This window comes from Chelonoidis abingdonii, chromosome 1 (genome assembly GCF_003597395.2).
Source record: "Chelonoidis abingdonii isolate Lonesome George chromosome 1, CheloAbing_2.0, whole genome shotgun sequence".
Classification (NCBI taxonomy): domain Eukaryota; kingdom Metazoa; phylum Chordata; order Testudines; family Testudinidae; genus Chelonoidis; species Chelonoidis abingdonii.
The window spans coordinates 232,236,769-232,249,948 of NC_133769.1; the positions used below are offsets into that span (position 1 = coordinate 232,236,769).

Consider the following 13,180-nt stretch of genomic DNA (forward strand, 5'->3'; position numbering starts at 1 on the left):
ATGCAGCCCTCAGGCCAAAAATTTTGCCTGCCCCTACTCTACTGAAAATGAATTGCTGTTGAGGCTTAGCCATTCTCCCCTGCCTCCACTCCCCACATCTTTGAGAAGTTAAGAAACTAGTGTTTAAGGTTGAATTTTAAAAAAACGCTGCTCTTCATTTACCATCTTTTAACATCTCCAATGGTAGCTTATGAGACACAACTATTTAGCTGTCTGTGACTATGCAGGCAGTAGTTGAGTCCTCTAGCTGAAATCCTGGATGAGGTGTTTTCTGCCAAGTTTTAAGAACATTTCTTTTTCAGTTTGGAGTTAAATCCTCAAAGCCAGGTGGCTAAACTCTGTGCATAGCGATAATTTTTCCCCTAGGGAATAAATTTTTTTTAGCTGAAAATGCTATTTTTTTCTCCAATGAGCAATGCTATTCTGTAATAACCTTCCTTTGTTGGAAGTTAGCAATGTTTGCATCCTCTTATGTTCACATTGTCCAGCATTGCACAGGAATGGACTTCCTATTTGTCCAGGCAGAGGAAGGGAGAAGAAATCACTCAAATTGTTCTTTGAGTAGATGCGGCTGTGTATTCCACTTAGGTGTCTGTGTGCCCACTCACCGGAGCTGGAGAATTTTGTCTAGCAATACCCGTAGGAGGCAACACTTGTGTCTCATGGCCATAGCCCCTCCCCTGGCTTTATGAGGTGGCGCCGCCCCAAACCTCTTTCAGTTCCTTCTTACTACCCATGGCTGGAGTCGGAGCTCTGTGTGGTTCTTAACCTCACAATTCCCCTTTGACTTAGTTGTATATAGTTAGTACCCTTAGTAACAGTATTAGCCAGTTAGTTTAATTGTTTTCCCTGGTTTTGTCCTCACCAGGGTTAAAACATTGTCTATGATGTGTGTGGGGGGCGGTGACCCCCAACAATGACCCTCTTACAAGGTGCTTGCTCTGCTTAGGTTACGCTTATGTCAAAGAGTGGCATTCGATCTGTAAATATTCATGAAACAGGAGGCTATAGACCTTCGCCTAAAGCAGTACCTTCTCAAGCAGGCCACGAGGCATATTTTGGCACTGAAGGTTCGTCATGCAGAATCACCATTTGCAGTACATTGTGTCCTTCCTTTTGGTTTCTCTTCTGTGCTCTGGGTTGTTACCAAATGTACAGTCTTGGTGATGGCGTACCTTGGGAAGAAGAGAATCCACGACTTCTTGTATTTGGACAACTGGTTACTAAGGGACAGGTCCAGAAAAGAAATTCTCTTTCAAATACATGTTACACTGCACTTACTTGACTGTCTGGAACTCATCCTAAACCGGGGTTTCTCAAACAGGGGTTGCTGCTTGTGTAAGGAAAGCCCCTGGCGGGCCGGGCTGGTGTGTTTACCTGCCCCATCTGTAGGTCTGGCTGATCGTGGCTCCCACTGGCCATGGATCACTGTTCCAGGCCAATGGGAGCTGCTAGAAGCGGCACAGGCCGAGGGACTTACTGGCTGCCACTTCCAGCAGCTCTCATTGCCCCAGAGCAGTGATCTGCTGCCGGTGGGAGCCGTGATCGACCAGACCTGCGGACTGGGCAGGTAAACACACCAGCTTGGCTCGCCAGGGGCTTTCCCTAAACAAGCGGTGACCCCTGTTTGAGAAACCCTGTCCTAAACACTGGGAGATCAACACTGGTCCCAGCTCAGAAAATTGAGTTCTTTGGGGCCTTAACAGACTCAACAAGTTCGAGACTGTTTTTACCAACTGATAGTATTCAGATGTTTCACTGGCTTTGTCTCGATCTGTTGTTTCAGCCTTCCATGACAGTTCAAGTGTGCCTAAGGCTCTTGGGCCACATGTCCACGTGCATGCAAGTGGTTTGGTTCATAAGGTTGTGTCTTTGCACTCTTCAAATGTGTCTCAGGACAGTTTATCTTCCAATTCTTCACCCCGGGACAGTTTTCTGTGCCTCCCTGCATTCATCCTGGACTCCTTGCAGAGGTGGATGGTTCGGAGGAATGTATGTCAGGGCGTTCCTTTCATCTGGCCTTTACCAACCAGGATGGTTGTCACTGATGCCTCCCTGATGGGTTGGGGAGCACACCTGGGGTTGCTGAAAGTTCAGAGTCTTTGGTTGGAGCAGGAAGCTTCACTTCACTTTTTGAGACCACATCAGAGGCTTAGTGGTTCATATATTTACTGATAATACCCACCATGATGTATGTGACCACTCCAGGATGCTCTGCCAAGAGGCAATCGAGCTGTGGCAGTTCTGTATCAAAGAGAGTATCACTCTGATAGCCTATTACTTGCTTGGGGGCCAGAATACTCTCATAGAGCATCTTAGTAGGAATTTTTCCCTGAGTCATGAGTGGTCTCTGAAACCCAGTGCTTTGCGAGTTATCTTTGCAGCTTGAGTCATCCTGACAATTCACCTGTTTGCTACAAAGTATAATATGAAATGCCATCTGTTCTGCAATTGAGAGAGCCTCAGTTCAGGCTCATTGTCTAATGCCTTTCACCTCAGCTGGCTACTATGCACTTTTCCTCCAAGCTCAATTATTCATTGATTTAATAGATTTCATAGACTTTAAGGTCAGAAGGGACCATTATGATCATCTAGTCTGACCTCCTGCACAACACAGATCACAGAATCTCAGCCACCCACTCCTGTATCAAACCCCTAACCTATGTCTGAGTTATTGAAGTCCTCAAATAGTGGTTTAAAGACTTCAGTTCCACAAACCATCTTTCAGATGAAAGCAAATCAGGCCAAGCTCACCCTCATTGCCCTGGCATGGTCTAGGCAGTGCAGGTTTTCTGACTTCTCATGTTACCAGTTCAGCCTCCCGTACCTCTTTTTCTCCAGCCCAACCTGCTGACACAGGATCATGGTCACACTTTGCATCCTGTGCTCAGGTCCCTGCATTTCACTGTGTGGCTGTTCTGTGGTTGAATGAGGACAATGTGTGGTGTTTGGCAGCTGTTTGACAAGTTCTACTCAACAGCAAAAAGACCTCTACCAGAATGGCCTGTTCGGCAAAATGGAAGTGGTTTTCAATGTGCTTGTTGGCCCATGAAGTTCAGCCAATGTAGGCTTCTGTCCAGGATATCTTGTAGTATCTACTGCACCTTCAGTTGTGAGGCCTTAGCTTAACTCATTGACGGTGTATCTGGCAGCAATATCAGTGTTTCATCCTCCCATTCATGGAAGGATTTTCCAATGCTATGGTAGCAAGAGTCTTAAAAGGGCTTCTTTGTCTCCATCCACTGGTGCGGGACCCGGTGCTGTTGTGGGAGCTTAATACAGTCTTAGTGGCTCTGATGGGACCTCCGTTCAAGCCTTTGGCATCTTGTCTCTTTCCTCTATTCTGTCAAAAAGCTGCATTCCTGGTGGTGATTACATCAGCAAGGAGAGTCTGTGAGTTGCAGACTTTGATGGCAAAGCCTCCTTACATACAACTCTCCAAAAACACAGTGAAGTTGTGGCTGCACCCAAAATTTGTGGCTAAAGTGGTTTCTCAGTTTCATTTGAACCAGGTGGTATATTTGCTTGTGTTCTTTCCTAAACCACATTCATTTCTGGAGGAGCAGCACCTTCACACAATAGATGTCAGATGATGACTAGCCTTCTATCTGGACAGTACTAAAGCCTTTCATGCTTCACCTCATCTGTTTGTGTCATATGCAGATTGTATGAAGGGACAGGTGATTCCTTCACAGATGGTCTCTAAATGGATAACTTCCTGTATCGATGCTGCATACAAAATAGCTTTGCCTATGCCCCCTCAACAGATGCAAACTCATTCTATGGGAGCGCAAGGTAGGTCAATGGCATTCTTAAGTGATGTCTCAGTCTTGGACATTTGCAGGGCTGCTTGTGGCTGTTGATTACATTTGTTTCTGAGCCATTATGCCATTACTGCATCATCCAGAGCAGATACAAACTTTGGGAAGGCAGACCTGCAGTCCTTGTTTAAGTAGACACTGAGCCCCACCCCCTCTGGATACTGCTTGTGAGTCACCCCAGTGGAATACATAGCTGCATCTACTGGAAGAAGAAATGGTTACTTACTATAACTGGTTCTTTGCGATATGATGCAGACATGCATTCCTGACTGTGATGGGTTTCCCCCAGAATGTCCTTCTCACACTGTGCTGCTGTGACAAGCTGTAGACCACTCCCCCTAGCATTCACACAGGCAGGGACACACCCAGCTGCAGTTGCATGAAGGCTCTGGCCAGCCACTGCATGAAGCAAAAATAGAGAGGCTACAGCCAAGGTAACCCCCAGCTCCCCAGGCATGGACTCCCCTCTGGAGTGTAAACCCAAAATTATGCCATCTTGCACTGTACAGGGATTTATACAATGTAAATTCATAAATAGTTTGCCCCTCCTTTTATGTGGAGAAGAATATGCAACAAGTGTGTGTTAACCAAGTTGAGATTTTTCCCAGACACTTCAGTCAAAGGCACACTGGTTCAGATGAAGGAAAAACAAGTTTATTAACTAGAAAAGAAAGATTAAATTGATTATAAGTGATAGCAAACAGATCAAAGCAGATTACCTGGAAAATAAACAAAATACAAACTAAGCCTAAAATACTAGATAGATTGGATATGAATTAGCAATTTCTCACCCTGGCTGATGATACAAGGAGTCCACCAGCTTTCCATACACAGGCTAGAAATCCTTTTAGCCTGGGGCCAGCACTTCCCCAGTTCAGTCTTTGTTCCTCAGGTGTTTTCAGGAGTTCTCATGTGTTGGGAATGAGGCCCCTAGATGATGCACACCCCACCTTGATTAGCTTCACCATAGGGCGAGAACTCTTTGTTTCAAAACACAGTTCTCAGTCCAGCTTGTGGAAAAATACAAGTACCCAAATGGAGCTCAGGATCATGTGGTCTGGTCATATGCCCTTGCAGAGTCATAGCAGCCAGTACTTACAAGCTGACTGAAACGTTCACAAGAAGGCTAAGCTCTCCCTAGTCCATTGTCTTTGCTGATGGGCCATTAGCACTGTCTGGCTTCTTCATTGGTGTACCTAAAAGGCTAGTTGTGGGTGTCACCCAAAGTGAATACGTTTGAAATAGATACATAGTTAATATTCATAACTTCAGATATAAAAATTATACATGCATAAAAATAGCATAATCATTTTCAACAAACCATAACTTTTCCATGACACCTTGCATGACACATCTTTTACTAGATGCATCATAATTATGTTATAATCATATCAATTATGAAGAATATGGGGTGCAGTGGCACACTGACCCACCTTCTGTCCCTTCTACATCAGAATTCAGTCTCTGACTGGGTGTTTGATGTGAAGGAACTGAGGGCCATTGAGGCAGAGCCATCTCATATAGCCCGGGGAGGGGCTGTAGCCAGGAGGTGTGGGTGCTGCCCCTCTACAGGTACTGCTAGGAAAATTCTCTGGCTCCGGTGCACTGGTTGTGCACCTACCTAAGTGGAATACACAGCTGCATCACATCTTGAAGAACCACAGTTACAGTAAGTAATTGTTTCTTTTCTCTGTTGCATTAGTTCTCCGACATTGGTCTGTGGAAAGCTGGCTGGTCGCATGACACTGGCTCTTCCCCTTATTTTCATTTGCTAAATTGCATTAAATCAGCTAAAAATCCATTATTTTACTTATCCAGGTGAACAATTGCAGTAGTTATGCACCTGTGAGTGGGAAAGCAAGTGGTGTGCATAAACTCTTCCTTTCTTATTAAAATGTGGTGCATATTAAACTTCATTACAGTACCACAGTTAGGTTGAAAGGTGACAGACTGATTCATGTGAATTGTGCTTTTTCTTTTACCAAACAGTTTTTCTTTCCTCTTCCCCTTTTATCAGTCTGTCTAAGCAGTCACTGTACGAGGTGCTAGTCCCTGGGATCTGAACACGGATGAGCAAGTACCTGTATTTATTCCAATGGTAGCTGAGAGACTGAGGTGCTGAAGAGTGACATGAGAATAGATGGAATGCTGGAGGGTTGGAAGGACAAGGGGGAAACCAAATAACTTGAAGTTGTCCAGGAAATAATTCACTATAATATTTTGTTCCACATGTCCAACCATGAGGTATCTTTAAGAACAGAGGTCTTTCTCCACAGCTGGTATGACCCGTGAGGTCAAAGTTCACTGAAGGCTGCAGTCTTTCTCTGCATTTGGGCTGCAGGTGAACTTGCAGGAAGGAATGAGATGGTTCCTTTCTCATTTCTAGACTATTCCCTGCCCTCAGATGTTATTTATTTGTTTAGTGCTGACAAAGTGTGTGGCGATGTAGAGTACACGCACGCATATTCCCCTACCCCCAAGGAGATTGATTGGGACTCTCAGCCAGCATAAAGTCCTGCCTGCCCATGCAGATCCCTTTGCAGGATTGGACCCTACCATAGACACATACATTGGGAAGCACTGAGACATTGTAAAGGGGAGGGTTGGTTGGCTTAATGACTTGGGGTTTTTGCATCATAAACTCATTTCTTGGAGTTGTGGAAGATGTGGTTTTTAAGAGGAACTTAAATAATGGGAGAATTGTGCATTCAACTAAATACATACTGCCAAAGTGCTTTGATCTGTATAGGAGCCACGTGCCTCTTGGGAAAAGAAAAGTCAACCCAATCACAGAGAAGTAACATCTCTAATTTTCAAATATTACCCCTATACATTATGAAAAACATTGTTTCAGTTTCTTCAGTTTGTGTTATGGTAGTTATAGTGAATATTCACATAGTGTTTTCTGTCATCCAGAAATGGAAAAATATCAGTACTTGACACACAATTACAGCCCAATAAAACCATGAAATGATTTAATACCCAGCATTGTTATTCAACATCAATGGTTGCCCCAGAATAAAAATGGAATGTATTTTTCCTAACCGAGAAACAGCAAGTGCTGGAGGGTTGAAAATAGATGTCATATGATACCAATTATAGCCTGGTGAAACTTAGCAGACCTGGGAAACTACAAAGAGCAAGCCAAAATGGAGGGCAATTCTATATTCCATGCTTTTAACATCTATTTTGCAATCTTTGCTTTATTTTGCTTCAAGCTTTTAATTAAGATTTCTTTGGCTCTGCTGACCCACTTCTATATTGTTAAAGGCAACAGAAAAGAGGCTGCCAGGATAGCAGAAGAGATCTATGGAATAGCACCAGGTAAAATGTTTTATGCCTTCAGAAATTAGATTTTAATTACTGTGTTGCTGTAGGATGAGGAGGTGATGGATAAATGTGGTCTGGTTGTTTTGTTCTGGCCCCAAGTACTTTCCACTTCTGAAGTCTTTGCAAAAACAATGTGGGTTGGCATGTTCTAGGTGTGCAAAATATGAGACTCTCTAACAGTTAGCCAGCTTGACTGTGAACAACACTTGTTTAAGTATAGTAAGTGTAGAATAATAGTAAAGTAAATAAAGACGCTTGCTTTGGAAAGCAAAGCACTTGTCAGAGTCAACTCTGTGAGTGACAAGGGGTTTTATTATGTATCCTAGTTTACAACCAGAGAGCATTTAGGGAAGAGGTTTAGCTTGTGGGTTTTCTGAAGGAAGATACCAGGAAGGGTGTAATTAGTGCCTGACTGGATTTAAGTCTAGCGTCCCTGTTCTTTTGAACCAGACGATAAAAAAAAACATAGCTAAGATTCCTGTGCAACCAAAAGTATGGAAATTACTCTACACAATGGGCCTCCAAAGAATCATTTTCCTATTTGTTTCTTTCCAAGTAGTTTTTCTACAGACTTAAAACACATTTGCCACAATAGTGCATTGATAGCAATTAACACAAAGTAACACTTCTGATTAGAGCGTGTAAGGGCTTTAAAAATAGCTGCTAATCAGTAATTGATTTTCTAATTAAATCATAAAGACACAGTATTTAGTGACATCGTTCTTATTAGGGGCTAGACTCTGATTCACGATGTATAGTGCCTTACTCTGTAAGTGGTCCTATGGAAGAGAGTGGAACTATTTGCAGTGTAAGATGCTAGCTCATTGTAAGAGTATCAGAATCTGGGCCAAAGTGAGAGTATCAGAATCTGGGCCAAAGTGAAGCTACAGCAAATTCTTACCAAGCTCGTATAAAGCAGAATAAATAGTTATTTATCCCCATCTCTGCAATGTTTTAGAATTATCTTATGGTTTATTAGAAAAGAGTGCTGTTAATTTATTGACAAAGTACTTATTACATATGCCTTAATTTAAATTTAGTGAAGTTGTTGATAATTGGCTTCCCCCCGCATTTAGAGATTCTTTATCTAAGTGCTTACAAGGTTACCAGGGCTACAATATATTTTTATCTGCAAGTTGCCATTTGCAACTATCCATCAAGGATAATCTTTCAAAACACAAGGTCATGTGATGTTTTTTCCTGCGCACTAGGTTGGATTACAGATGCAGTGTCACAGCCTAAAGTAAAGCAATGTGGAGAGAAGCAGCAGCAGGCCGGCTTAGATTATCTGTAGAAATTTAGAAAGGACATGAAATTTCAAACATGCCTTTGGTAACCGGAGAGTTAAGAGATGCCCCTTATGGGAACTACATTTGCCACATGTTTCAGGGAGGTATGTTGCTGTAGCTGGCATGGAAATATGTGTGTGCATTCTCATGGTGAGAAGTGTGCAACATGGAGTGTGTAAATATAGACATACTGTATATATGGGTGTGAAATGTTTGTATATGCAGCATGGTGTGTGTGAAGGGGGTTAGTTAGAGGTGGGGGTGGAAGCACAGTCTATTATTAAGGTTGCTGGATGCTTCCCATTATATAACTTTGCCAAAGTTTTAACTGTTCAGACTGACATTTTCCATGTCAAGTGCCTGCCTCAGGCTGAATAGAATATGTGTATATACACATAGATAACTTTCAGCCAAAAAGTTTCAGCATTTCCTCAGAACAAGGCTAGGGAAAAATCCATTGTTCTGCCTGCATTCAGAAATTCGGCTGGCCTCTTCTTTGGGCTGCTCCCACACTTTGGAGCAAGGATTTGTAATCTGGCAGGATGGTTCTTTGTATCCTTTTGCCACTCCTGTGAATATCTGCCCAAATTTGGCCTGTTGTAGCCTTTGAAAAATCACAGTTCTTATATGCTCAGAAGACTTTCTAGAGCTTATTAGTTAAAAAACTGCAAAGATTCTGTGTGCCCTGGGTGCGCTCCAGGCCAGGGCTAAGCAGGACTTTCCTTGCAGTTATAGCCCTATGCTGCTGCAGACTCGGTTGGGACTGTATGAAGCTTGTCTCTTCTATGCTCAATGGGTATGTCTACTCTGCAATTAAATATCTATGGCTGGCTTGTGCCACCTGACTTGGGCTCACAGGGCTCAGGCTTAGGCATGGATGGCAAGTTTGTAAAAATTTTGGTGGTGCCCAGAACCCGCCCCCCAACTCTGCCCCCACCTGCCTAAGGCTCTGGGAGGGGTTTGGGGGGGACGTCTGGGGTGAAGCTCCTGGGCTGGGGATTAGGGTGCAGGAGAGGTGCAGGGTGCAGGCTCCGGGCTGGGGCAGGGGGTGGGTGTGCAGGAGGGGGTGAGGGGTGCAGGCGTTGGGAAGGAGTTTGGGTGCAGGCTCTGGGCTGGGCATGGGGGTGTAGGAAGGCGTGGGGGTGCAGGCTGTGGGAGGGAGTTTAGGAGTGGGAAGGGGTCTATGGGAAGGGGGAGGTAGTGCACGCTCTGGGAGGGAGTTTGGGGATAGGAGAGAGTGCAGGGGTAAGGGCTGTGGGGCTGAGGATGAGGGATTCATGATGCAGGATGGGGCTCAGGGCTAGGGCAGAGGGTTGGGGTGTGAAGTGATGGCTGTGGGGCTGAGAATGAGGGGTTCATGATGCGGGGGGGCTCAAAGCTAGGGAAGAGGGTTGGGGTGTGAAGTGATGGCTGTGGGGCTGAGGATGAGGCGTTCATGATGCAGTTCTGCTCCTCTCACAATTCGGGAAATTAATGAGGCTGAACAATTGAGAGGCTGTTATATGAAGAAAAATTTCCTGCTAGAGTGGTAGTCCTGTTGAGAGAAGGTTGGAAGCTTCTATGCATGGGAAGAGTGGAGACTGCAAACATTAAGAATATACTAGGAACAGCACGCACTTCCAGGGAGAATGGAATCAGATAGCCTCATAGATTCTGTCCATTCTAAGTTTCACTTGGATTTCTGTGAGTAGAGCCATAGAGAGTTTCCCTTTGGATGCCAGCGTCTTTGATTCATTTTTATTAAAAAGTATCAATTAAAATAATTTTAAAATAGGTTACATATACAGAATGTACAGCTATGATACATGACATAATAAGATAAGATTTTATTACACATGCCTGGAGATGCATTACAGTGAGTTGCTATTATTCTTAAGCAGATACATATTCATTAAGATCTCAAACTTCATGTTTTTAAAAGAAAAAGTTATAAACTTTGGTAAAGGAAAGATTGTGAGAGAGGGAAGAGTTTGTGAATAGGGAAGCCCAAATTGCCCCATTTTAAAGTCAATAGTTTGGTAATTTTTCAATTGTGGCATTTTGGGATGCAAGGGAGAGGAGGATTGGAAGAGGAGGAAGAAAGGATGAAGATGGTTACAGAGTTTACCTCCCTCATTTAGCTGTGCAATACTAAACATTTTAGTTCAATAGTCAAGATATTTCTTCTTGTGGTTCTAAAACTGACTTCCATTGGATCCCAGTGTTTGTCCCGTTTGATTCTATGTTATGCAGCCATGTCTTAACAATGTCTCAGTTGGACATCGCAAAACAGGGCCCACTCAATAATTAATACATTTAAGACCATTACAATCAGCTCAGTCTGACTCCTGTATAAGACAGGCATAGAATTTTTCCAGTATCTCCTATATTGAGACAATATCTTGTTTGACTAAGCATATCTTCCAAAACAATCTTGATATGAAGACATCAAAAGATGTAGAATCCATTAGTTCGCCTTGGGTAGTTTGTTTAAGCTAACTGTTAAAAAAAGTATAGCTTTAGTATGTATCTATGTGTAAAAGTTTGTTTAAAGAAGAGGGAGAAAATTGTTTTTCTTAACCTCTGAGGATAGAACAAGAAGCAAAGGGTTAAAATTTCAGGCAGGGATTTTAGGTTGGACATTAGGAAAAATTCCTAACTGTCAGGGTTGTTAACGCTGAATAAATTGTCTAGGGAGGTTGTGGAATCTCCATCATGGAGATTTTTAAGAGCAGGTACGACAACACCTGTCAGGAATGGGTCTACATAATACGTAGTCTGCAGAGTGCAGGGGACTGGACAAGATGAACGTCTCGAGTCCTAATGATTCATATATAATCTAATATTATATCATCCTAGGAGTGAAAATCGTAAAATTTTACTGATGCATAAAAAATATTCTACTCTGTATTTTTGATTCAAAAACAACTAACATTAAATTTAATATTCAAGTCTCCTCCTCCCCAACCCCAACACACACACAAGCTGTTTCAAAGGTGTTTTTATACACTACAGCAGAATAAGCTGATTCAAACTGTTCTACTTAAAGCATACTCTCCTTTAAGGAAAAGTGAGGCTGTTGCATCCTTAAGAATCAAGTGCTGAATTAATTTTAAGCCAAGTTGTTCTCACTATCTCTAAAAATTTCTATTATCTAGTATTATTTAGACCAGTGGCACTCAACTTTAGCTCCAAGACACCCACGTTAATCATCACAGCCTGAAGAACAGGAAACGAACTGAAAGTGTTTTAGAATACAAACTTGTGCATACAAGCAGTGATGGAGTAAGATTCAGAGGCTTTGGCTTGGATATACTTCCAATATTTTTCTGTTGCTCATGTGAAACTATCCATACTCCGTGAGGCTCGCAGTCTTTGCTGGAAATCTCAACAGAAACAGGCGTCCTATAGAGTCCCCAGTGCTGCTTCCTTCTGGGCAGACAAAGGATGCTACAAGAACGAGTCTCTTGGTAATATTCAGCATTGCAACTGTCTGTGGGAGGATGAACTAAGAAGTTTAGAGACTGTGGAAAGTGAAAAATAAAATAAAACTGTTAAACTTTATAGAGTCACATTGAGATTTGATGAATAATGGATGGTTTCTATTTTCTGAATCTGTTCCCTTATAGATTCCCTAATTCTTCAGTCTAACCACTTCAAGTAACACTCTTACTTACTGCTATCTACATATCTTGCGAAAGTCAATTTAACATACTTAATTTCCCCCTCAGGTATGAGAACCTTTCCCTAGGTCAGCTGACACATATTTACAAGTTAACATTTACTTTGTTCCTGGGATGTCTGTTTGTTCTGTCAAGCTGGCGGCACCGAAATCTCAGCTGGCAGAAATCTAGATTGGTGGGAAATTTGGACTGTTGAAATTTGGTTTCAGTTCAATTCTCACAAAACAATTTTTTTCCATATTTCCCATCTAGTCCCTGCTGTCCCCACCAGAGGTGTCTCTCTTCTCATCATCCGCCTCTCTTTTCAATCAGCGTAGCTTCCCTCCTACTGCTGAGCCCAGCAGAACGTCTAGGTCATCGTCTACCACTGCAATTAGACACCTGTGGCTGGCCTCGTGCCAGCTGACTCAGCGCTTGCAGGGCTTGAGCTAAGGGGCTGTTCATATTACAGTCGTAAACGCGGGCCTTGGGCTGCAGCCGGAGCTTGGGACCTCCACCTACCAGTCCCTGAGCTCGGCTTCAGCTGGCCCAAATGTCTACACTTCGCAGCTTAAATAGCCCAGGGCATAGGTGCAGTTATATGTTTGCGGTGCTCCGAGCACCAGGAATATTCACGCGGCTGGGGGCTCTCGCTTTCATCAAGGTATATTTCCACATTGAACCTTAGCGTCAAAAAAATTTGGTACCCTGCACTGAAACTCTAAGAAATTAATTACCAGCCTTAGACCTGTAACGCTGCACCAACCAGGAATTCCAGTGCCCCTGGGTTTAACATCGTCTGGTCTCCCAGAACCTTGCCTCGGGGACCCCAAGACCCAGATCTCCCTGAGTCTAAACAAAGGGGAATAAACTATTTCCCCCCCTCCTTTTTCTCCCAGATTCTTCCCACCCTGGGGAACACTCAGGAGTTACGCGTGCTTTAGTCCCTTAAAACAAACACAGAGAATCAGGTTTCTCTGTCCCTTCCCCTCTTTATCTCCCCAGGCTTCCCCTCTCTGGTTACCTGGAAATTATGTATTAAACTCCTTTGAATTACAAACAGAGAGGACAATTCAACCTTACCCGCCCCTCTTCTTTT

The 13,180-nt window shown here is 43.3% G+C and overlaps 1 protein-coding gene across 3 annotated transcripts in view; it reads left to right on the top strand.

Annotated features, from left to right (window-relative positions):
- Positions 1-6,957: 6,957 nt before the first annotated feature.
- Positions 6,958-13,180, top strand: part of ASB11 (ankyrin repeat and SOCS box containing 11) — a 42,855-nt gene continuing 36,632 nt past the window's right edge. For 2 of the 3 annotated variants that reach the window (XM_032773758.2, XM_075060414.1), the window contains exon 1: positions 6,958-7,145. In XM_032773758.2, coding sequence (XP_032629649.1) covers positions 6,971-7,145 — 175 coding nt within the window. In that variant the 5' untranslated portion in view covers positions 6,958-6,970. Of the gene's footprint in view, positions 7,146-8,394; positions 8,545-13,180 lie in introns of those variants that run through there. The other variant, XM_032773761.2, reaches the window with a different exon arrangement.